The sequence below is a fragment of the Ceratotherium simum genome, chromosome 28, assembly GCF_057802395.1.
Source record: "Ceratotherium simum simum isolate JZ-2026a chromosome 28, ASM5780239v1, whole genome shotgun sequence".
Taxonomy (NCBI): domain Eukaryota; kingdom Metazoa; phylum Chordata; class Mammalia; order Perissodactyla; family Rhinocerotidae; genus Ceratotherium; species Ceratotherium simum.
In genome coordinates this window covers 6,429,379-6,455,091 of record NC_141927.1, presented here as the reverse complement: position 1 = coordinate 6,455,091, position 25,713 = coordinate 6,429,379, and the positions used below count along the sequence as shown (strand labels likewise).

General features: G+C 49.1%; 1 protein-coding gene across 3 annotated transcripts; it reads left to right on the top strand.

The window, feature by feature from the left end:
- The first annotated feature begins 36 nt into the window (after positions 1-36).
- XKR5 (XK related 5) lies at positions 37-23,833 on the top strand. Of its 3 annotated transcripts, XM_004440578.3 has the most exons (7): positions 37-113; positions 2,016-2,199; positions 10,340-10,524; positions 11,551-11,760; positions 13,308-13,477; positions 18,068-18,179; positions 22,144-23,833. In XM_004440578.3, the coding sequence occupies exons 1-7, from the start codon at positions 56-58 to the stop codon at positions 23,289-23,291; spliced, it is 2,067 nt and encodes a 688-aa protein (XP_004440635.2). In that variant the 5' UTR covers positions 37-55; the 3' UTR covers positions 23,292-23,833. The 3 variants fall into 3 exon arrangements, with proteins under 3 accessions (XP_004440635.2, XP_087274427.1, XP_087274428.1); XM_087418301.1 differs by lacking the exon at positions 11,551-11,760; XM_087418302.1 differs by lacking the exons at positions 37-113; positions 2,016-2,199 and adding an exon at positions 7,618-7,732.
- The last annotated feature ends 1,880 nt before the right edge of the window (positions 23,834-25,713 follow it).

Genomic DNA, 25,713 nt, shown 5'->3' with positions numbered 1-25,713 from the left:
GGCCGAGGAGGCGGCCCGGCGGCGGGAGGCGGGGGCCGCGGGCCGGGCGCGGAGGATGCACGCGGGGGTCCTGGGGCTCTCCGCCCTGCTGCTGGCGGCCGAGCAGAGCGCGCGTGAGTGCGGGGCACCCGGGGGCTGGGCGCCTGCCTGCTCACCCCTCCAACACCCTGGTCCACCCAGATGCCCCGGGGCGCACATGCCACTTCTGCAGGCGAGGGCAGTCTGCCTATGCCTGGGCCCAGCGCTGCGCGCCAGGGCGTGCATGGTGGCACCCCACCGCGCGGGCTGAGCACGCCGGTCTAGTCTTTAGTGGATCCCCGCGGATGCACGATCCTCCCGTGGAGGCGTGATTCCCCCAAGGATGCACGGTCCCCCTGTGCATGATGCCCCCCACGAATGCAGGATCTCCCCGAGGATGCATGATCCTCCTCGGATGCATGGTCTCCCCAAGAATGCATAATCCCCCGTGGAGCCTGGGCACTTGTGTCCCGTGCTTCCCTCCAGAAAGGCCTCCTGGCCTCAGCGAAGCGCTGCGAGTGCGAGATGTGCTGAACGCGGGACTGGGTGCGCCCTGCTCTCCCTCTATTCTGGCTGGCCTGGGGGTCACGGCGGCGAGGGCGGTCCTTTGGGGACCCGGGTTGGGGGGGGGGGTGGGACTGCGCTCGGGGTCCGCGCGGACCTGGAGGACTGTGACTCCGCTTAGGGATTTAGAACAAGGCCACACGAGACCTGCCTGGGACACCCCAGTACCTGCCCAGCAAGATGGCAACCCTCTAGCGCCTTTCCAGTTTGAACTTGTAACTCTTTCGGTGCCAGAGAGAAGGTCTCCGCCCACTTCCGCCGGGCTCCCAGCAGACGCGTCTTCCGCGGCGGGGTCCCTAGGGATAGGGATGGGAAGAGATTTAACGAATCCCTGGCCTCGAGATCCCCTGGGCCCCGAGCCCCTCCCCAGCACAGCACTTGGGGACCCTGGCGGGCGCTGGCTCTAAACTTCACCCCTCGGAGCCCGTTGCTGCTTCCGGGTTGGCTGGGTCCCTTGTTTGAACTGCCATCCCTCTTGGTCCCTTCCGCGGGGGCTCCCCAGCCGCACTGATTCAAAGGCGCACTGGACAGGACCCGCACCCAGTGAGATCCGCACCAAAGCTCCCGGGGCCAGCGCCCCGCCTCTAAGGGCTAAGACAAGACAGGACCCCTAGGTCTCAGCACCCACCCCACGTGGTCCCGCAGACAGTGTCACTCCTTCCCTCCCAGCTTGGAGTGGCCAGGGCCGCAGCATTCCTCAACCTGGGCAGGGCAGTGACCCCTCCACAGACTTTTTGTGCAGGGACCCTGGTTTGCAGTGTGTGGCAGGAAGCCCAGGGTGGTTAGAGCAGGTGACAGAGCCTGGGGACCAAGGAAGGGCTGTTGGAGCCCAGACCCTTCCGTCCACACCCCAGGGTTCTTATCTGTACCCTGGGCAATGCACTCTTTCCACTGTTGCAGCTTCATGTGCCCATAAATCCGTTTTAAACTTTACTATGGAAAAGCCAAGCCAGAGGCATATAAAGTGATTACTGTGCATCCTGCACTTGCTGGTGCTGGACAGATACAAGCTCCCCATCCCCACCCCCGCTGTCACTGATGGAGGTGCAGATCCTGACCTGGATGTGTCTAATTCCTCCCACCATGGTACTCTACCCTACCATCCTCAAAGATAAAATAAACAAAGCAGCCCCACAGAGGAGGTTTAATATTTTCTGAGCACACAGTAGGTGCCAGGTGTATTTTGCACCTGCTGTCCTATGCCATCCAACAGTCTCGTCATAGGACCGTGGTGTCTGATCCTCTGGGTACCCTGGAAAGCCCTGGCCCTTCATTCAACCTCACGCCCTTCTGGACTGCCAGCTGGCTCTGCCCCCTCACGGGCTGGGTCTAGCCAAGTGCCCTGCTGGTGGCAGGGATGCAGTGCTGGCTGGGGACCCAGGCTCACTCCAGCCTTCTGCTGACCCTCTGGTCTTTCCTCTTCCACCCCGCAGGCCTCTGCACTGTGGTTTACTCCTTCACCACAGGCCAGCTCCTCTGGGGGTGGCTGGCCCTCTCTGTGCTGCTGCCTGGCTTCCTGGTGCAGGGCCTGAGCTATCTGTGGTTCCGAGCAGACGGACATCGAGGGCATTGCTTGTTGTTCATTCTGCACATCCTACAGCTTGGCGTGTGGAAGCGGTAAGGACTGGTAGCCTCCTTTGCCTCTGAAACAGGACTGCATGAGTGCAGTAGGGGGGTCTTCTGTGCATATGGACTCTATCCTCATGATCGTAGAAGGTCAGGGTTGGGCGAATGTTCAAAGCCACCATGTTGAACCCTTGCTCTGATGGGGCATCCCTCTCCCAGCCTGCACTTCCTGAAGCATCTCTAGCATCGGGGGGCTCCTTCCAGATGTGGCTATGGACCTGCCAAAGCTTTTTCCTGACTTCAGCCAAATCTGTCTAATGTTATTTCGATTCAGTGGTCGAGCCTTTAGAGCCACAGAAAGTGACCTGCTTAAGGCAGTGCCATTTAAACACCTACTAGCTTGTCAGGGAAGGTGGCATAGATTTAACCACAAACTAGAGAGTGGAGCAGGCCTGGTGACATTTACATAAAGCCTTTATTGCAAGAAGAACCCATTTGGGAGCCAGGGCCGGTTTTCTTCATAAAAAAGCAACTTGGGGGGCTGGCCTGGTGGCATAGTAGTTGGGTTCATGCACTCTGCTTCGGCAGCCCAGTGTTCCCGGGTTCAGATCTTGGGCGGGGACCTAAACATTGCTCATCAAGCCATGCTGTGGCAGCATCCCACGAACAAAAAAATGGAGGAAGGTTGGCAACAGATGTTAGTTCAGGGCCAATCTTCCTCACCAAAGGAAAAAAAAAAGAAAAAAAGCAGCCTGGATGGGCCTAGTGCCCAGCAGGCTTACCTGTGGTCCACCTCTTCAGGTAAGGTATTCTTTTCACTGGTATACCTGGATAGCTGGAGTGTAAGGAGAGATGTGGCAGTGATTGATGTACATGGCAAATTTACAGATTACAAATTGGCCATTTCAGCTCTCAGCTGCCTCCTAATCCACAGAGTTGCCGGGAATAACAAAAGGGAGAACAATTGGGGGATCCGATCAGTGAAGCCGTGCAGCTCAAGTGTTCGTGAATTTGTAGACGCCGAGGATTGGAAGGGCGTTCAAGGAGTCACTGCCAAGTTTCAGATCTCGGGCTGTGCTCCTGGCTGTTCTTGGTGCCTTCAAGCTGTTCCCAAGGCTTTCTCTGAGGGAGCTGAAGTGAGTTTTCTGATTTCTCAGCTGAAACTGAGGAGGGAGTGAATCCCTTCACAGCCAGAGCAGAATCTCAGGTAGGAGGCAGAGGGTGCTTCCAAGAAGGACGTCAGGCCACCCCCCAAATTAAACTGGGCCCCACGGAGCTGGAAGACACCAGAAGCACACTTGCAGCCACAGCAATTTTGCCCAAAGCTGGGCCTTTGTGTCCACACATGCAGTTCCTCTCAGAAGACTGGACTCTTCCTAGTGGGAAGAGAGTAAAGATGGTTTTTTCACTGGACTCAAAGGATGGAGCCTCTGCTGAGCACCCCCTCCACTTCACCCCCTTCCCTCAGCTCAGCCTGGTGAGAAAACCTTTAAGGGCTCAGGCCCCTTGTAGTCGCCAAGTATGTGACCTGGAGGACAAACAACCTATTGGAAAAATAAATCAACGCTCCCCCAAACAAACATCTGAGAGCTCAAAAGGAGAGTTAAGTCAATGCCGTGTCTTGAGAGAAGCTTCCTGAATAACTGCAGATAAATCTGCCTTCTGGGGCTCTGTGGGGACCCTCGGGCCCATCTGATCCAGTGCCTTCTTCAGAGAAGGGGACCGTGTCAGGCCGGCAACCTGTCCAGATTCATGCTGCTGGTGCCTGACGGTGACTCCACACTTGTCTTCCCCACATTCCTGCAAAAGTTTCTCAAATGATGCCATGAATATTAAATATATTAAAAACTGAAATGGATAAGTGAAGAGAGACATGAAAATTAGAAATTAGGAAAAGCAACTAATCATCTATATCTCTTCTCATTTAAAAACAAAAAGTTAAGGCAACTAAAAAAATACATAATTTAAAAGGAAAGAAAAAAGTGAGAAAAGTCAGGATAAGAGAGGAAATGTTACAAAACAAGATAAAGCATTAACGTACAATTATTCGAGGTGAGCCACAGTTTTGATTCTAAGTTTTGTAACAGCTCATGCAAGCAAAGAGCTACATGGTTTGCAATGTTTCTGAGGCTGAAAATAAACCAAACAAATGGAAATCTACTTCCTTAGAGAAAGCTTTGGCAGTTAAAATAGAAAGCAGCAAATCTATTCCTCATGCTGACACCAGCTCACTGGGTTCTCACAAGGAAATCACTGGGGGCGGCAGTGTCTTGAAGCAAATCCATGCTGAATTTCAAGACGGTTTTCTAATCAGGGCCTGCAAGCGAGCCTTTGGGAAAATTGCAGTTCACAAAAGCATCTGCAGGGGGAGCCAAAGCAATTGTGTTTTGCACAATCCTGAGTAGCCTCTAAGAAGGGATCGCTTTAAGTGACCTTATAACAATGCAGAAGAATCTACTAACAACAGAAACACCAATAAAACACAAACCTCTTGAGATGAAGTAGCTTATAAAAAATACGAAGACTTAAAACATAAACATATTCCTTTTTTAAATTCCAAATAATACATACTATATTAATGTTAAGTCAGACTGTATTCAAGAGCACCTGACATTGGTGACTACTTGTTTAAACAAAGTCAGTTACTTTTTTCTATTTACTTTTTATATTTCCACTCAAATGCTATATGTTACCAATATCTTTTTAATTTTTTTAAGCCTATGAATGCATTTGGAAACTCAGCATGAGAGATAGAAGAGTCCCTAACTCATCTCATCCTTAGCTCGTGTCTTGTTTAGAAATTTTTTTTTAGTGGAAGCTAAAAGTTCTTAGAAGGCGAACTTTAAGAATATGTAAGGCAACCTAGCATGGATGGGTAAAAACTTAATATTTAAAGTAGGTAAAATACAGCCATACCAATAAGCACATGAAAAGATGCTCAACATCACTAATCATCAGAGAAATGCAAATCAAAACCACAATGAGATACCACTTCACACCCATTAGGAGGGCTACTATCCAGAAAACAGAAAATAACAAGTGTTGGTGAGGATGTGGAGAAACTGGACCCTTGTGCACTCTTGGTGGGAATGTAAAATGGTGCAGCCACTATGGAAAACAGTATGGCAGTTCCTCAAAACATTAAACATGAATTACCACATGATTCAGCAATCCCATTTCTGGTTATATACTGAAAAGAACTGAAAGCAGCGTCTCAAAGAGATATCTGTACACTCATGTTCACAGCAGCGTGGTTCACAACAGCTAAAATGTAAAGCAACACCAACGCCCATCAATGGAGGAATGGATGAGCAAAATGTGTATACACACAATGGAATATTATTTAGCCTTAAAAAAGGAGGAAATTCTGCAATATGCTACAAGATGAATGAAGCTTGAAGACATTATGCAAAGTGAAATAAGCCAATCACAATAAGACAAATACTCTATGAGGCCACTTATATGAGGTACTTTGAGCAGTCACATTCATAGAGATGGAAAGTAGAATGGTGGGTGCCAGGAAATGGGGGGAGGAGGGAATGGAGAGTTATCATTTAATGGGGACAGAGTTTCGGTTTTACAAGATGAAAAGGGTTAGGGAAATGGATAGTAGTGGTGGTTGCACAACATTATGAATTATTACAAATTATTAATAATCTATTAAATTATTATTAAATCAATTTAATTTAAATTTATTAATTTAATAAATTATTAAATTTGAATTATTAAAAACACTGAACTGTACACTTAAAATGGTTAAGATAGTAAATTTTACATTATGTGTCTTTTACCACCATAAAAAATTGAAAAGAAAATACAGCCATAGCCAAAATCTTGAGCCATTTGCTATCTCAGCTTTAACATCGCCAAAAAGTGTTAAGATGGAGAGAAGTGTTGCTTTTTCTTCAAGTCGTGGGCCTGTGATCGACTGACTGTTCTAGGTGAAGTGGATACATTTGGCTTTTAACTTAAGCTGCTAGTGAGGAAAGATCAGAGCTTGCTGAGAAACTTCTTTCCAAAGGCCTAAGTTAGGTTAATTCGTCGTATGTCCACATGTTTATAGCATGTGTTCTTAATGCAAGTAGACATCTTAGACCATCATCAGCAGACCTCATTATGCTCAGAACTTATTTGTCCACTTTATTAATTTTTGTGTGACCGAGGGACTGGAGACACACATGATTAAGATACAATCTCTGAGGCCAAATTGGGGACAAAACAGAAAGCAGTGAAGTCAGAAGAACAAAGAGATGTTCGCAGTGCCGGGGGAGCCCTGAGGACTGTCTTTGGGAGCAGGTCCCCAGACCAGCATCGACCTCATCACCTGGGAACCCATTAAAAATGCACATTCTCGAACTGCACCTGGACCAATATCTCGTCACAGCAAACTTCTCATGATTCTGCAGACACGTCTCATTCATCAGAAATTCTGGGCCTAGGGCCCAGCAACCTGTATTCAACAGCCCTCAGGTGGCTCTGATGCTCACTCGGGTTTGGGAACCACTGCCCTGGGGCAGGAACTCTTGAGTGAAGGCTGAGGATGAGGCGGATTTCCATCCACGTGGGAGAAGGAGGCACTTCTGACCCAGGAAGCAGTAATAGCTGGTGCAGAGGCAGAAAGGCATTCCAGAAATGCTGTGCTCAGGAAACTAGGAGAAGTTTGTTGTGATGTGAGTGTAGGGTAAGAATGCTCTAGATGAGAGGAAGATGGCTGGCCATAGATTGGGCTGGACAATGAAGTGACTTGTGCACTAGGAGAGGAGATTGGGTTTTATCCTCCAGGCATCAAAGACCCATTGGAAAGTTTAAGCAAAGGAATAACCTGGTCAAATTAGGCCCTTGGAGAGATGATTGCAGGGACGGTAGGAAATGGACCGAGGGCCAGGCAGGCAGCCAGAAGTCCAGGCAGGATCTGTGAGGGCAGGAATGAGGCAGCAACCACGAGGACGGAATTGGATGGGAGCTGGTGACCACTCAACACGGCTGCTTCCTTTCCATTCCCCCCCCACAGTCTTGCCTCAGGTTTTGCCTGGGCACCCCGACAGCTTGCCATGGTGGCAGCCTGAATGCCTCCCTCAGCAACAGGATCCAGAAACCCCGTTCAGAAAACTGGCTGAATCACCTTCCCCCTGGTTCTCTTTCCTGGAAGGAACCTCAACCCTCGCTGGACCTGCAGAGGCCTCTACGGTCAGGCTCCCCTTCACTGTCCCCAGCTTGGACCCGCCCCTTCAGGCCCTGGTCCTGCACACTGACCCCGCTGACCCACACCTGCTCCCTCGGGCTTTGCTCATCCTCCTGTCCCTCCTTTCCTGGGCAGCCTTCCCTGCCCACGCTGTCCACTGCCCAGGACTTACCCCCTCCCTCTCCACGCCACTCATTTTGACATGTTTCCTTCCGCAACTGAATCTGGGGGTTCTAGAGAACATCTTTCATTTCATTTGTGCCTTCTGCAGTCTCCAGCAGGTGGGAAAAGCCCAATAAAATGCATATGGAAGGAATGAAAGCTCTCGAGAGGATAGGAAGAGGGACCAGCAATTGAACCAATCATTCGAGACTGAAAGGGAAGCTGCAACCTACCCTTATGGTTAGTTTTTGGGTTTTCTTCTTAAGATTATGTTTGTGTCAGAGATCATGGCTTCAAAGACTCAGTAAGAAACCAGTTCACTCCAGGACTCCAAATGCTGAGAAAAGAACACTGTTTTTCTTATGCGTCTTTCCTGGGCCCTTGGTACAGTGACTAAAGCCGTTTCAAAGAGGACCGCCTTCTACTGTGGCCATAGAAATGCTGGCCGGAGATCGGAGTGAGGCTTGTCATCTGTGCAGCCAGAGTCCTAGTTGGTCCTTAAGGAGGGGACTTTTCAGGTGACTTTAAAGGGGCATCCAACTCTGATTCAGGAGTCCTTAAATCAAAATGATTTCCGGTTTTTCTTGTACAACATGGAAGTTCACAATCCCAAATGGATTTGGTGGGCACCCCGCCCCTGCTGCAAGCTCGTGTGGTAATCCCCCTGTTCCCGCTCATGAGGAAACTGGTGGGGGAAGGAGGATCTGCCGTGAAAACCCCGAGTCCACAGTGCCCGAGTATGCCTGGGGAGTGGCGTCGTTTTCTATATGCTGCACGACCCTTCAGGGGGCATAGGCTGGTGGCCCCTGGCACCTTCCAGACAGCTTCCATAAGATGGGAGTATCAAGACAGGTTTCTAGGATGGGCGTATGGGAAACAGAAAGAAACAAGAATATTTCCTAATTTCTCTCTCTTATGTTAGTTCCTTTTTCTGGATGCTAGGAAGGTCGTCCAGCATGGGGGTGCTGGAGTGGCCCTATGGTCGGGGGGCAGCCCAGTCCCACAGACTCTTGAGAGTGGTCTCCCCTTCCTGCTGTCCGCCTGTGCCCCAGGGAGGGTCTGTTAAGCTTCGTCTGCTTCAGCCTCCTGTCAGCCCTTGGTGTTGATGACCACGCCACCCCATCAAAACCTGCTCTCCCGACTTCCTGCTTCTCTCCCCAAGCTCTTTGCTGGCTTCTCTTTCATCCAGGCCCCTCATTGAGGATGTCCTTGGGCCTCTACTGTCTTCAGTCTCCTCTGGCCACCTCCAGTCCCTCTGCCTGAGCCATTGCGTCTCCATTGGTAGGTCCTAATTCATCATCAGTAGCCCCAGACCTCTCCCTGCAGTGTCCACCAGTCCTCAAATGCCTCACCTCTGAAGACAGCCGCATTCTCCCCAGCCAATCCAGCGTTCTCTCCTACTCCTTTTCCTTAACACTGTTTTTTCTTAACACTGGCTTATTCCTTTCAGTAGCATCACCATTTCTGAGTTGTTTAGGCTTGAAACCTCACAGCTATCTGTTGCCCTCCCTCATCTCCCCTTATCAGTCAACAAGTCCAGGCTTCCCCAATATTTCCTTCATCTGTTCCTTCCTTTCCATGCCTAATTCTCCATCTAACTCAACCCTTCATTAGTTATGCTTGAAGTATTTTATTAGCTCTCTGCCTGATTTTCCTTTCTCCGGTACACACACACAGGTGCACACAACACACACAATGTGCACACATGAACACACAGAGAGACACACGTATGCACACATGCACACCACATGTACACACACACACATACACACTGTCTATACAAAATACCACAGACTGGGGGGCTTAAACAACAGTCGTTTATTGTCCTAAAGTTCTGGAGGCTGGAAGTCCAAGATCAAGGTGCTGGCAGATTTGGTCCTTGGTGAGGCCTCTCTTCCTGGCTTGCAGACGGCCACCTTCTCACTCTGTGCTCACACGGCCTTTCCTCAGTGCAGGGAGAGAGAGAAGGAGAGCTCTGGTCTCTCTTCCTCTTCTTGTAAGGGCACTAATCCCATCAAGGCAGGTTTCACCCTCCTGACCCCATCTAAACCTAATCACCTTCCCAAGTTCCCACCTCCTATTATACCACACTGGGGGGCAGGGCTGCAACATATGAATGTTGGAAGGACACAATCAGTCCATAACACACACACACACACACACATGCACACACACATTCACTCCAAACACAACATGCATACCCTTGCCAAATTCAGTTTTCCAGAGCAAAATCCAAACCCCACAACCTGAAATTCAGGGCCCTGCTCTACTTGCCTGGGCTTCGTCAGCCCCACCTTCCTGTCACAGTCCAGCCACCTGGGTCTCTTGACAGTCCCCAGCCTGGCCCATCTTCCTTCCCCAGTCTGCTCTGAGCCAGTCCCAGTTTCAGAGGCACACAGAATTCTACATTCCTTGAGGACAAGGACGAGAGTGTTCTCATCTCCTTATGCTCTACAGCAAAGATGACCTGGTACCTGGCAACACGCATTTGTTGAGCAAATTGATTCCCATACCAAGAGGTTCTGGGGTGGAGGACATGGTTCAGGGTTAGCTTCAAACTTTGCAGGATCGGAGAGAGCTCCCAGCGAACCTCCCAGCCCACCTCGCCCACCCCTCCCACGCATGGGCAGAGTGCGGGTCCGCTGGCTGGGCCTTGCTGAGCAGGATTACCTATGGCAGCATTTGGGTCAGAACTGTCATCTTCAGCCTGGAGCCAGAGCTCAGGGATTCTGGTGTGTAGACAGGTTATTCTCTAGAATGTTATAGGTCTCTAAAGGGTAAGCCAGCAAAAGCGGCTGTCACTTAAATAGTCTGGCTCAGCATCATGTCGCCCTTGCTTTTCCTCAGGCATTGGGACACCACATGGACTGTTCTATCGAAGGAATGGGAGGCCTCCCGCCAGGGCCAGCTGCTGCTGCAGGAGGCTGACCTGTCGGCCCTCCGCCTCCTTGAAGCCCTGCTTCAGGCTGGACCCCACTTGCTGCTTCAAACATATGTTTTCCTCGCCTCGGACTTCACTGATGTTCTGCCAGGTGAGTGACTTCCACCACTGAGCACAGATGGTCCGACTTCTCAAGGGGGACAGAAACCAGTGCCTTATTTAGAGAAACCCCGCAAGCTAAGATTTCCCCTGCTTGTGAGAATTAGGGCAGCCCAAGCCCACTAGCACAGGTGATGGCTAAAATTGGCTTTTATTTCTGGCAATTAGTTCATAGCGAGTTGGCTTCCATCATGGGGGTTATGTTCCAAAGTCAGTCTATAAGATAGAAGTTATGGATGGTCAAATGACCTTGAAAACACTGTGGGAAGGTACCACACTCTGCTTCTCAGCACAATCGATGTGTCCATGTTTTCTGTATCTTTAGTCACTAGACTAACTTAGTGCATCCCGAAGCTTAGACCTCGAGAACCGTGTGGAACCTGAGAGCAGTTCAGGCCCCAGCAAGTGTGTGTCCCCAGCCTGCATGCTCTCCAGGGCATGGGCATGCACATTCTCTCTCGTTTTCTCTCAGTCGCCTCTTGCTTTCTCCCCTCGTCTCCTTTCTCTTCTCCTCTCTCTTTGCCAAGTGTCCACTCTGGTATGTGCATAAGTCAAATGCTTGAGAGTCATGACTGCACTGTCCTTCCATCCATCTTTATCCAAGGGCCTGGCAAAGTTGGATGTTCTGGTTTTATTTCTTTGATTAAACCTCCTTCTGATGGGTTGAACAGCAAAGTACATTTGGGATGGAATAGCACGTTCAGAGCCCTTAGGATATGCTTCTTCATAAACAGAGCTGAGACAGGAGGGCTTAGAGGATCAGTGACTCGGACACTCTTCTTAAGGTGAGGATGAAGAAGAGCCCAGCCCACTTGCTGGGGAAGAGCACCCACTACCGTTTGCAGAGGAAACATCTCCTGCTCGTCCCCGTTTCTTCCTGCATGTAGACATGCGTGTTTGTACACAGTTGTCGTGTTAGCTGCATGTCAGGGGTTTGGTTAGGGATACCCTCCATGAAGCCAGGTTTTAATAAGAGGTAAACATCCCACAAATACTGTTGTTGTCCCTTCCGTTCCAGGGGTGAGCGCCCTGTGCTCCTGGTCCGCACTGTCCTGGGCCCTGGTGTGCTATGCCCGTTTCATGGGCTCCATGAAGCCGGGTCGCCTCTCCATGCCGTGGACTGCCCTCCTCTGCCAGCAGCTCTGGAGGATGGGCATGTTGGGAGCCCGCGTCCTCAGTCTGGTGCTGTTCTTCAAAGCTTACCATGTCTGGGTTTTGGTTGTTGGAGGTGAGCTGAGCCTGAGCTCCAGGTGTCTGTTGCTGTGTAACCAACCAACCCAGAACTTAATGCCTTAAAATAACCATTTATGATCATCAACTCTAGTTCTGGGGTCTGAATGGGCTCCTGAGGGGTTCTTGCCGGGGGACCTCATATGGGTGCAATGGGATAGCAGGTGTCTGGATTCATAGGGAGGCCCACTGGGCCGGCCGTACAGACGGCATCTTCGCTCACACGTCTGGCGCCCCAGGGCTCCTCCTGTGCCCTTTCTCTTCAGCAAAGCAGCCTGGACTTCGGACGCGGCAGCTGAGAATTCCTAGAGAAAGGAAGAGGAAGCTGCCAGTCCTCTTGAAGCTGGCCCAGCACTAGATCAGTATGGCTTTGCTGTTTTCCACCCATCAAAGCAGTCAGGGCCAGCCCAGATTCAAGAGCGTGGAGGAATAGACTCCAGCCCCCAGGAGTGTGCAGCGAGGGGAAGAACGTATGGTGGCCCTCTTTGGAGATACGCACCCACAGCTTATAGCTCAGCCCTCTGAGTCCCAGCCAGCTCCAGAGCACAGCGTTAGATGCTGTGGGGGCTCCTCGGAAGACTGTGTTCTGTCTCATAGGCTGAACTCTTTTCCGTGGAGAAGCTGTCACTCAAACAAGAGGGAGGCATAGGGTCCCACCTGCCCTGACTCAGTGCAAAAATATACAGTACATACCGTGATATTGCTCATAGCTTCCAAAAGCCCTCCATTTCATTTGGATCCTGAATTTTGGCCATCTTCTCTGTTTCAAATAGGACATCTCCAGTGACCCCAAACCCTCCCTCAGTCTTCAGTCCAGCCACACGCTGATGTGACAGTGAGGACAGGGAGTCTGCCTGACTGTGCAGAAACCCCGGAGGGGCCCGTGTGTCCCTGCCAAGGGGAGGACTCTCTCTGGCCATCAGTGAATACACTCTGCAGAAGGACCAGTGTGCTCTTGTTTAAGGAGAACTGGAGGCATGGGGAAATACTTAGACCTGGAGCCCAGAGCAAATGTTAATACATTTATTGGTGGAAAGGAGAAATTTTTGAAAGAAATTGTGCTCCTAAAGAGAGATTAACTTTTTCATTCATTTTTTAAAATTCAGCTCAAACTCCAGTGTGATATTATTTATCTTAAAATATATGGATAAAAATTATAGTGGGCCACATAGGGATCTTTCCTTCGGATGCAGAGGTTTTTAGCTCTTGTAGCAAAGATTAAAAAATATGGGGCAATCAGTTTAGAACTGCCTCCTTAAACACTGGACCTAAAAGGGCATAAGTCCATAAGGTTTGGTGAGTGTCATTGAAGCTAGTCTTTGTTTTCTCATCCCCAGTTTAGATCAACTGCCCTCTATAAGGATCAATGAGACAATATGTGCAAAGATAAAATGCGTTGGTTTTCCACGTCCCTCAAATCTCTTCTTGGGCACAGAGTCAGGTGTGATCAGCAGAGAGGAGGGTTACGAGGCCCTGGTTTCTGCGTCCTTGCCTGACCTCCTCCCCGTCTCCCCATGTGGACCATGACTCCCCTCCTCCCTTCAGGTGCCCACTGGCTGGTGATGACATTCTGGCTCGTGGCCCAGCAGAGTGACATCATCGACAGCACCTGCCACTGGAGGCTGTTCAACCTGCTCGTGGGGGCTGTGTACGTCTTCTGCTATCTCAACTTCTGGGACAGCCCTTCCAGAAACAGGATGGCCACGTTCTATACGGCAAGTGGTGATGACCGTTTTCTTTAATCCTAACCTTTACGCTATATATAGTATGCGTGCGTATGTGTGTGTACATGTGCATGTGTGCACTTGTGCATGCATATCTATTTAAGAAGGAAAAGTTTAGTTTTAGGAAAAAGTCTAAAAGGAATTATAGTCTTGAACAGAGCTGATGGGCTCTGAAAATAGTAACCTGACATCCAGTTGTTCCCATGGAGTTACTGTAGCAAAAACTATGGCATATTTGGCGATGTTTTTTAGACACTCTCTACATCAGCCCATCTGATAAATATAATCACAATTCTTCTATATTATATTGTATACACATGTCCTTGTTAATCAACTCTATTACTGAGTTCCAGCCATGGTCCTAGCAGTGTGAGAAACACGAAGGTGATGTAATGCCTGTCTTCAGGCTACTTCTAGTGGAGTAGAGCAGATAGGCTATGTTCCCAAATAACCAAGAAAACAAGGCAGAACATGGGTAAATGCTAAGAGAGAAAACATATCTGAAACTCACAGGAGCACAGTCAGTGTCACTTCCCGTTGGGAGGACCAGAGACGCTCTTGACCAGAAGGTGGAAGTTGAGCCATTGTTGTGTTGTCCATTGCAAACAGCACAGGACAGAAGATGCAGCCAAAGGCCTCAGAGCACAGCTTTTGCAATCAAAGCTTGCATTGGAACCCCGGCTCCGCCAATCACTATTACCAGCTGATTTGGCCAGAATGCCAACTCTCAAACCTTTTTTTTTTTTTTTGTGAGGAAGATCAGCCCTGAGCTAACATCCATGCCAATCCTCCTCTTTTTGCTGAGGAAGACTGGCCCTGAGCTAACATCCGTGCCGGATCTTCCTCCACTTTATGTAGGACGCCGCCACAGCATGGCCTGACAAGCAGTGTGTCGGTGCGCGCTTGGGATCCGAACCCAGGCCGCCAGCAGCAGAGCGCGCGCACTTAACCGCTACACCACAGGGCGGGCCCCTCAAACCTATTTTTTCATCTGCACAGCAGGAACAAGGCTGCCCCCCCTCCACGTTCCTGTGACAAATATGTAAGATCACCCTCTTTCAGGGTCCCTGTGAAGATTAAATAAAACAATAAACTTGGCACAAAATAACCGACAAATATTGGCCATTATTAATCATAAAAGATGAAGAGACTTTGGGGGAAGCAGGCACTTCAGGACAGAGACGTGAGCAAATGTAAGAGGCAGGAGATGCAGCTGCTGTTCAGGAGAAGGTGGGTGGCATGGTCACCTCCTGTTTCTAGGAGAGCCCCATATAGCTTAGTGACCCCACAGGCCGCTGGGCCGACAGAACAAAGAGGACTTGTGATGTTGGACAAGTTACAGAGCCTCACCAAGTCTCAGTTTCCACATCTGAACACCAGGAATAATAATGCCCACCTCATCGTGTGGGGGTGAGGACTGAACGTGTTAACGTGTGTCAGGGCCCGGCCCAACTTTTCCAAAATACAAATTCCCAGGCACCTCACCAGCGATGCTGACCCAGTAGGTCTGAGTGGGCCCCGGATCAGGGTTTTGGAAGCAGCGTTGGTGGTGCTGATGATCAGCCTAATTGAGAACTACTCACCTGTACTCGCCTTCTTCACAGAGGCGGGAACCGGCCTCCGGGTAATTCGTGAATGTCATAGAAAGCCTGGTTAACCTCCTTCACTGGTCATTAATTTTTCACTTAAACATGCATCTACAGCGTCTTCCATGTGCTGCAAATGAACTCAGATGCCAGTGTGAGAAGGTCGAGTCTCGGTGGCCACAAAGACACAAACATATGAATGGATCCACTGAGACCAGAGAAACGATGCTATCAAAATTCCACAGGAATATGAGAGGCTGCAAGAGGAAAGTCAGGGAAAGCTTCACAAAGGCTGGGTCTTGGGAGATGAGTACAGTTTGCCTGAAGATGAATACGGTGGGGAGGGGTTGGGGCACTGCCGGCAAAGCTGCAGAAGCAAAATAAAGACAGTGGAATATCGGGTAGTCCAGAGGAAAGTGAGTGTGAGCAGGACCAAAGACAAACAAAGCCAGACACTAGTGAAAGGCGATGAAAACAGATTTTATTAAGTCCATTGCAGCAGGGAAGAGGGTCCAGCGTGAACTGACCCCAACCTCAATTTGTGCAGAGGTGATGGCGCTGTAAAGGGAGAATGAGGGAGTGAGGGGGGGGGACGATGGGGGCGCAAGCCGAGTTAGGGAAGTGGAAATTTGCCAAAAGTGGGAAAGGGTGTGTTAGAGTGACTATACCATCTGTGCTGTTAATTGGCGCTTGTCGGGATAAGAAACACACTTCTCCTATCTTCATGTACAGCAAGGCGCCCACTGGGCTGGGTCAGTTAGCTCCTTGGCTCTCAGGTCCTTGAGAAGACAGTTCTGGATGGTAGAGAATTTACATCTCAAAGGGGCAGAGAAAGGACTTATAATTGCAATTGTTCTAAAGTAGCTGCTCTAAGAGGGGGCTCAGGGCCTATCTGCCTTTTATCAGGTTTTGGATGGAACAAAAATAAATTTTCCTGGCAGCGTTGAGCTTTCTTAGGCAGGAAGTTAATTGGGGCTGGGGTCATCATCCTAGGGATGCTGTCTCAAGCTGTTAGAAACTGTGTTAGTGTTGGTTCAAGTCTCTTAATGTGTGTGGGGAAGGAGTGCACAAAATCATTTGTGCTAAGAGCCTGTAGTTTTACAGGCCAAGGTTGAAGCCTAGTGGAGAAGAGGGCTTAGAGGAGCCTGTCTGAGTCAAGTTTGGTCAAGGAATAGTCTTTGTCAGTGGAATGTCATTGTATTAGGGTTCTCCAGAGAAACAGAACCAATAGAATATATATAGACACGTAAGAGGAGATTTATCATGGGAACTGGCTAACCTGATTATGGAGGCTGAGTGATGCTACGATATGCCTTCTGCAAGCTGAAGAACCGGGAAAGCTGGTGGTGTGATTCAGTCCAAGTCCAAAGGGCCAAGGACCAGGAGCTGTGATGTCCAAGGACAGGAGAAGACGGATGTCTCAGCTCAAGAAGACAGAGAAAGAATTCACCTTTCCTCCACTTTTTTGTTCTATTCAGACCCTCAACAGATTGAATGATGCCTACCTGTGTTGGTGAGGGTGAACTTCTTTAGTCAGACTATTGATTCAAATGCTAATCTCTTCTGGAAACACCCTCACAGACATACCCGGAAATAACATTTTACCAGATATCTGGTCATCCTTTAGCCCAGCCAAGTTGACCAATAACATTAGCCATCACAGTCATTGTGGGGCAGCGTGTTGGAAAATGACCCTGGAAAGGATCAGTCCTGTAAACAGGACTGGCTGCATTGTCGAGGACTGAAGACTTGATCCTGAGTCGAGATGGGGCTATTTTGAGGCGTGTTAAGGAGTGGTGACAAGGTCTGATCTGCAGGTGAAAGAGATCACCCTGGTAATGGTGTGGAGGTGAGATGGCAGAGACAGAATGAAAACAGAGAATACAGTAGGACCCAGACAGGAAGTAATAGGATCAGAACTAGGAAGACGGCAGTAAGGACAGGAGAAAGGCAATGGATTTAAGACAAACTTAAGAACTGGAATCAACAGGACCAGACAGCTGATGAGATGTAGTTGATTTAAGGAGTAGGATGAGAACAACTCCAAGTTTTGTGGACTGGGCTGCTGGGCAATGCCATTTAGTACTGAAATAACACCTGCTGAACCTCTGAACACTGCCACATAGAGCCCAAAGGCATTCTCAGGATTGTTAAGCAGCTCCCAATTATGTTTTTAATTCTCTCCTTGTTTTACTTTTCTCGAGTTAAAATGACGCCAACGAATGACTATGGCAAAGCTTTCAAAGACAGCATAACAGTATTACAATTTACTTTTTTTAATGTCTCATACACAGTATTTAAATACATCATTTTGAATTATGTCCAATTTGTTTACTTATTTTAATAAACATAGTTTTATATTTAAAAATTGGAAACCAAAGTGAATAAGCCAGCCTGGATGGGAGGTACAGCCTTCTGTAAGAGCTGCCGCCATTTTGGATGCAGAGGGAGGCTCTGTGTTCAGCCAGCAAGAGCCCTCTCCCTGCTGCCACCTGGTGGCCACAGGCCAAATTTACCTTTAAAGAGGCAAATATTTGAAAAAAGATTCTAACTTTGTTATGAAACTTTGTGACTCTAACTTACCAGAATTCAATGGCACTATGAGCTCTGCAGATAATTTTTATTATTGTGTTATAAAACTAATACATGCATACAGTTAACATGAGAATGTGAAGTAAAGTAGGAAATAAAAGTCTCCTCTCTCAGCCACATGTGACTCACCAAAGGGAGCCTCTCTTGGCCATGTGGGCTGTGCTCTTCATTTCCTGTGCATTTCTATTCTGCAGACATTTTAATGAGCTGCACTGAGAACAGGGAGAATCCCCTTGTGCTAGAGAAGCTCTCTCGGACCCTGACCCTGCTTCTAGGAGGGTCCGGTCAGCCATGGGAGCCCTTGTGGGCACCGAGGATAGAGCCTCCAACACTGCAGGACAGGAGCGTGCCCGAGGCCGTGTGCACCTGACTAGGTGTGGTGACTCTCCTTTTGGTCCCACAGATAATGCTGCTGGAGAACGTCATCCTTTTGTTGTTGGCCACTGACTTTTTACAGGGGGCCTCGTGGACCAGCCTGTGGACCACGGCAGGAGTCTTGTCTGGATTTCTGATTGGTAAGACCCAATGTTGCCTTCTTATCCCCTCCTTCCCCACCCTTAATTCATTCCTTCTCAGTGAACTTCCTCTAAGAGTAGGAAGCTGCTCAGAAGCGGATAGATGGAGACCAAGGTGTGGGGCTCACTGCACTGTGGGTGGCAAGGCCGTCCCCACCAGAGCATGAGAAGCTGAACTTAGCCCTGGTCTGCCTTGTTGGCTGTGCTGCAAGCTAAGGTGGGACTGTCCACATCTATCCAAAACACTTCATGGGCGAGGCTCCTCCTTGGAGCGACGGCAGGGGTCAAGGATGTGGCTGTCCTCTCCTTTCCCACCTCAGCATCATGGCATCCGGGCTGAAGAGCAGGGATCTTCCTGACACTGCACCTCGTGCTGTGTACCAACAAGAACCCTAGGAGATGGGGGCTGAGTTACCCCCAACTTAGAGCTGAGGAGGGTGAGGCACAGAGGAAGTGAAGTAATGCCCTGCAAGATCAGACAGCTAGTGAGTAGCCAATTCAGGCCTCTAGCACAGTGCCTGGCAGTCCTAGATATTCAGTTATGTTTTATGAATGGATAAAGGAGTGAATGACTCCAAGGTCTATGCTGTGCCCTCTGTGTCAACCTGGCTTAACAGATCTATGTGAGCTCCAAAGGGAATTCCTCTCCTACAATTGGAAAGTAAAAATACAAAGCGCCCCTGCTGTCAACCTGCTCTCCCCCGACACGGCACGTGCTGGCTCAGCGATCACAGCCTGTCGTTCTGCAGGCCTGTGCCACACTGTCCAGCACAGCCACCCGAATGCCTCACGAGGGTCCTCATACTTCTGACACGGCACCCAGTGCAGAGAGGCCTCAGTTGTTTGCAACAACTCACAGCCCTGAGCACCCACCCTCTCCCCAAAGCCTACCCTCTGGTCTCTCGCATCCTGAATGGGCGTGTGGAAGTGGTGGGCACCACCCAGACAGGCCTGGGGCCTCACACAGAGAAATGGGGTGGCACAGGACTCAGATCCTTTTATGGCTCACAGCAGCCATGGATGGGACTGCCCTTGTGAGTAGCTGACCAGGAAAAGGAAATGACCTTGAGCATCCAAGCATTTAGAGAGATGAAGACACTATTCAGGGGATAGAGCAGATTCATAAATTGTGGCCTTAAAACAAGTATTCGAGGGCCAAAAACCACCTGGGTTTTAAGCTCTGACCTTCTTCATTAGACGGCACAAGACATGGCTTGTTAGAGATCCGGGGCTGAGTCAGTCTCTTCTTTTTCAAATTAAACTTTTTTTTTCTTTTGAGATAATTGTAGTTTTAAGAAATAATACAGAGAACTCCACATCAATAAATATTTTTGAAAACATTTTTAAAAAGTATAAAGTGAGAAATGACATAAGAACAGCTAATATACCTGGAGGTGCATAAAAAGAATTCACCAATGAGAGCTCTCTAATGAGAACTCACTAGAGCTAGATTTAGGAGGATAAATGGAAGGTACTACAGTAAAGAACAGGGAAATGTTTCAAAATTGTGCATGAAAGAGAGAGAGAGAGATTGAGGGGGGGCAGGAGGTGGGAGAGGGGGAGGGAAGAAGAGGGAGGCGGAGGAGGAGAAGGAGGGAGGGAGAGGGTGAGAGGTGAAATAGAAAGAAAGAGACAGAGAGAGGGAGGGAGGAAAGAAGGAAGAAAAGAAGAAGGAAGGAGAGAAAGAATACAGAGAGATCCCTGTATCCATTACCCAGTTCCCCACGATGGTAACATCTTTCAAAACTATAATACAGTATCACAACCAGGAAATTGAATGACACATTCAAGATGCAGAGAGAACATTTCTGTCACCATAGGACCCTACCTGTTACTCTTTCTTAACCACACCCAGTTCCTCACGCCCTTACCCCCTCCTTAACCCCTGGCGACCACTAATCTGTTCCCTATTTCTAAAACTTTGTCACTGCAACAATGTCATGTAAATGGAATCACAGGCTATGTAACCTCTGTGTACTGGTTTGTTCACTGGGCTGTTGTATACATCAATAGTCCCTTCCTCTATTGCTGAGTACTGTTCCATGGTGCCATGAAGCACAGTTTGCTAGCCATTCACCTGTTGAAGGACATCTGGGTAGTCCTTTTTAAAACAATAATTTGCATAGCAGGGCACTGGTTTCTAAGCTGCTTGTGTGCGTGTAAATGACAGAGAAAGCTGAGGACACGGTTGCCCAGGTGTGAACCAGCTGTGCTCACTCACATCCGTCTGGCCACTCCTGGCACGTCTCAAGCACTCACTCCTTCCTAGGGGCACGGGGCGCTGTGACACTTGGGATGAAGGGTGTTGCCAGCGGGGAAGCCTGACCACTCATTGGATATTCCCATTCTCAGGAGGCATAGCTGAGTCCTGCGGGGCCCTCAGGGTGGGGAGTAAAAACGTCCTCCTCCATCTGCTTCACACATTTTCACTCTGTGATCCAGAGACAGATGTCTGACCCCATTCGTAAAGGGTGTCATGCTCCCGGAGCTGCTGTGCCAGTTTCCCACCTGGTCTAGTTCCCGTGAGAAGATGATTTCACTGTCAGCGTGTTGACCCAGGGCGTGGGGAGCAGGAGCTGGGGGCCGAGAGTCAGCACCTGGAGCGCAGGCAGCCCAAGGGGCTTGGATGGAGCCAGACCTGCCGGTTCTGCTCCTCCTCCTCCTGGAGCTGCCTGGACCCCTGACTCCCAAGGGGCCTTGAGGGAGTCCTCAGCAGGAAGATTGTGTGTGAATCATAGTCAAGGGAGCACAAGCATTCAAGCAGGCAGCTCTGGCTCACATCTGGGGCTCCCTTGACCAACATTTATTGAGTACCTACTGCATGCCAGTCTGGGGCTGCAACCAAGAACCCTGCGAACAGCGTGACCTCACAGAAAGTCTGTCTACACTGAAAACGTGTATTTAGGACTTGCTTAGTTCCCTTTCTTGGCCTTGGGTGGCTCCTTGCGAAAGAAGGGTGACAGTGTCTCCCTCAGCAGCAATTGTGAGAGTTCAGAACAAGGTGTAAAGTGGTCTGAGCAGCAAACGCTGCAGAGCCAACACTCATCATGCCGGAATTCTGTCTCCATTTCCCCGCTCGAGGCCCGCCTTGTTAACCCTGCTCCTCATCCCGCAAAGATCCTGGGAGAGGATGCGAGGGGATCCGTTAGGTTCCTTCCAGCTCTGTGGCACTGAGAATTCCCGGCCCCCTCCGAGGCTATTCCATGAGCCTATTTGAGGTTTCTTGCTGTTTATAACAAGCGCCCTGAAACAGGCACTTGATCCAGTACAACAGGAAACTGGAAATAACGTGGGAGGATTCCTGGAATGCTCTGTTAAAGAAATTATTGCCGTAGTCAACACTTCTGATCAAAATAAATTAAACTGACAACAATGTGATTAAGATGTTTATGCACAAAGGAAGTGTTGTTGCAGCTCAAGGAAATTCCTTGATATGGAGTTTTCGATGGAAATGTTTAACCTCTTGGGTCTTGTTTTTGAGATTATTCCTTACCTTCCCCTCCCCTAGCTTTGGAATCCTTCAACCAGTGTGTGGGTGGTTGAATTCTGAGTATTTGATGCAGTTATTTGACAGTAAAGTTAGAATTTCTACCAAGCATCTCACACGTGCATACACACACACTTGTACACACACGTGCACACACACACACATGCACAAACACACATACACATCCAGAGTGCTCAATTGGAGCCACCCTCAAGGAAGAAGTCAGAATCAATAGGGTTTAAACTTTCTTATTACATTTTTAAATATGAAACATTTTCAGCTTATGGAAGCTGGCACCTACTTAAATTCCCCCCCAAATATCCAGTTCTGATGTTTCAAAAAGAGTCCTGTTTGGGATCCCAAATTGTATTACTCCACTCAAAATTCCAGAACCTGGAATTCTGCAAACCCCAGGGAGGACACAGGTCTTCAAAGAACATAACCTTGTGGTCTTTTTTTTTGTTTCTTCTTTTTCAGGCAGCGTCTCGCTGGTAATTTATTACAGCCTGCTACATCCTAAATCCACTGACATCTTTCAGGGCTTTGTGAGGAAGTCCTGTGACACTGCAGGAGGTGATAAAACAGAGAGAGAATCTTCTCCACAGGCCACGGCTCCAGCTGGGGAGAGGCTGGGGAGCCCGGGCGAGAGCCAAGAGGAAGGTTATGAGCTAACAAGTCTGGGGAAGCCCCCCAGCCCACAGTGGGGCCCCTCAGAGGCTGGGCTGGAAAGCCAGATTGCTGGGGAAGACTCTCTCCTCAGTCACCACCACTGGCTGTTGATGAAACTTGCCCTAAAAACGGGAAATGTGTCTAAGATCAACGCAGCCTTTGGAGACGATTATCCTGGCTGTTTTTGTCCCCCTGCATGGGGATTGAGCCAACAATACAACCAGCAGAGGAAGCCCCCGTTTTCCCAGCAAGAGCCCCCATCATCACCCCATGACCTCCTAACCTCAGAGAAAGGCTCTGAGTTTCAAGGTGTCCCGAAGGCAGAGTCTGATCTGTTAGAAACCTCAAGTTATGTCTCTTTTGCCAGTGACAGTCATGACGAAGCTCCTGCGTGGAAGCTGTCAGCTACACAACAGGAGGGCAGCCCGAAGGAAGGAGCCAGGGCTGTTTCTGGAGCACAGGGGAGGGGTGCAGGTGGGCGGCTGGGAGGAGGAGAAGGAGAGGAGAGCTCCACGCTGTACTTCAGTGCCACCACTGTAGGGGCCACATCCTCAAACCTAGAAGGTGGGCAGGCAACTCCGCAGACACTCCACTCTGGGAGGAGGTTGGGGAAAGGCAGCCTTACCCAGCCTGCCTCACCTCAGCCAGCTGCTCAGCCCTTTCCCATCGCCATGGCCAACATTAGCCCCATCCTAGGCATGGGCCCAGGTAGAACCTTCTGCCCCAGTGCAGGCTTCCCTGGCAGAACCCTGGGTGGCTCAGAGCATCAGGAACAGCAGGAGCCCACAAGGGACCTACATCGTGCTTCTACCACTGGCACACAGATGTCACTGCCACAGGTGAGCCTGAGGCTGGCAGATGAGCCTTGCCTCACATCGACCCCCAAATCTGAGTCCACCCACAGGGACTGCAGCTGGAGGGGAAAGCTGAAGACTGAGACAAGTTTCTTCATCTGACTGCAGTCATGGTGGGGCAAGACAACAGGCCGGCAAGTCAAGCTGGTCATCGGATATTGGGACAGAAGGAATCCCACTTCCGACACCTACATTCTTGAGTACATCTCATCTCCCTCTGGACCTCCATCTGCACAGCTGAAAAATGAAAGAACTGGATTAGATTATTTCTAAGATCCCCTGTGAACACCACATACCACACATATGCAGAGAAGACATTATCTAACGCAGTGTGGGAGGAGGAGAAAAGACTTCCAGTCAAAATTGCCTGCTTCCTTTCTCAAACTATATAATCCCTATTTTATTACTTATTTTGCTGTGGATTCTAGGAAACTCAAAGGTAAAACCCACAATCCTATTTTATTCTGGATTCTTGTTGCAACTAGCTTCTCCAAACACTAAGTGGTTATTAATCTCTCTTTATTTAATGTATTCTAACTGCATTATTTTATGAAATCTTATGGTAAGAAAATGGAAGCCCTTTCTAGAAGTAGATGAGAAATGTATTCTTATAATCATCAACCTAGTTGAAACTACAAATGTCATTCTGAGATTCCGTTATCTCCTTGTCAGAACCGAAATGATATTTTTCGGTTAAATCTGCAGTCCTTCTCTCAGGCCAGGCAGCCAGAGGTTCTTTGTCAGGTCCTTATTCTCTGCTACTGACTTTACACTCCATTTCCTTTATCTCCAAACTCTGCTCCTCCTTTGTCCGGTGTGACATACTCTCTGTGATTTAAGCTCATCCAAGAAGAAGAGAATTGTCCCTTTCCCTTCATGCTCTACGTCTTTCTGACTCTTGCCTTTAAATGTGTTCTTTGTGGATCAGTATCTCCACCATTTCTGTAAGTCTGCCTTCGTAGCTGGTTAAGGAAGTCCAATCACAAACCAGTGAAGCAGAAGGCCGTCCACACTGGCGGTCTGGGTGCTGTTTGGTGGCGGCACTTTTTACTTTTTACAAGCACCTCTGGGTTCAGGGATGATATTCGAGCCCTAAAGAGAAAGTGTAGAGTAACTTAGCTCAGCTTGCATGTGCTAAGAGCACGTGAAAACACTTTCTGCAGTAAGCTCTGAGATCATCTGGGTCTCTATTGCCAGCCACATAAGCCAGTCTGAGATAGCAGAGAGTGGCTGAGAACTTTGGTACAACAGGTACATATAAAGTAAGGAGAGTTCATGGACAGAGCAGAAAATCATCCACAGATATTCTCATGGTACTATTACGGCATGCTGGTTCCTCCTCCACCAGTTTCTCACTCAACCAGGAACCTGGGCCTCTTCCTTGACTCCTAACAGGCCTCTACCCCATGTTCATCCTCCAAGACAATTCAAGCATCGCCTCTTGGGGGCCTTCCCTGACCTTTGCCCTCTGCCCCAGGCTGCATGCCATAGTCCTTTGCCCTCTGGTGATCTCTTCCTAAACTTCAATGAGCACTCCCCCCACCTACCACCCACCCCCGCCCTGTGAAGGCTGATGAAGGGTTGCAAATCCTAACTTTGAGTTCTGTACCTGCAGGGCCAGCACTGTTCCTGGCACAGAGCAGGCGTTGGGACACTATAGGGTGAATTAATTAATGGTTGCTTTAGTCATGAATTGTGGCTTTGTGCATGTCTCAGTCCTCTCAAGCAGCTATAACAAAATACCATAAACTGGGTGGCTTAAACAACAGGCATTTATATCTCACAGCTCTGGAGGCTGGGAAGTCCAAGATCAAGGTGCCAGCAATCCAGGTCCTGGTGGGAGCCCTTTCCCTGGCTTGCAGACAGCCGCCTTCCACCTGTGTCCTCACATGGTGGAGAGAGGAAGAAAGCTCTCTGGAGTCTCTTCTTATAAGGGCACCAATCCCATCATAAGGGCCCCACCCTCATGTCCTCATCTAAACCTAATCACGTCCCAAAGGCCCCCCCTCCAAATACCATGACGTCGGGAATTAGAGCTTCAAGGGGACACAGTTCAGTCCATAACAGTACATATCCTGGTAGAAGGGCCTTTGTGTCATGGGGGAAGGTAGAGTGGGATACAGGGAATCTGCTCATTTTTTTCAAACTTTCCAGCCCTTGATCAGGCTAGAAGGCTAGAAATCCTCTTCATTCACTGATTTAAGAAATATGTATTGAGTATACAGCAGGCACTAAGCAGATAGACACCAAGGCATCGACTTCTTGTTAAGGGCCTACAGACCAGCCTGGGCCTCTCAAATGGCCTCTTCATTTCACGCCTCCAGAAAGCGTATCCCTAGATGATGAAAACAATCAGAAAATATACATATATTTGTTAGAGAAGACTAATAAATGGACACAATTCTAAAAAGTGCTTATTGAGTATCTACTGAATGCTAGTCACTAGGATCACAAAGCTGCACGCGAGGAAATTCAGTACATGCTCAGCAGGGAAGCGAGTCAGTAGCCTTATCGAGTCCACCCT

Coding starts and splice junctions, on each gene's coding strand:
- XKR5 (XM_004440578.3), top strand. CDS start 56: ATGCACGCGGGGGTCCTGGGGCTCTCCGCCCTGCTGCTGGCGGCCGAG. Junction 10,525..11,550: donor CTTCACTGATGTTCTGCCAG/GTGAGTGACTTC, acceptor CTTCCGTTCCAG/GGGTGAGCGCCCTGTGCTCC. Junction 11,761..13,307: donor CTGGGTTTTGGTTGTTGGAG/GTGAGCTGAGCC, acceptor TCCTCCCTTCAG/GTGCCCACTGGCTGGTGATG.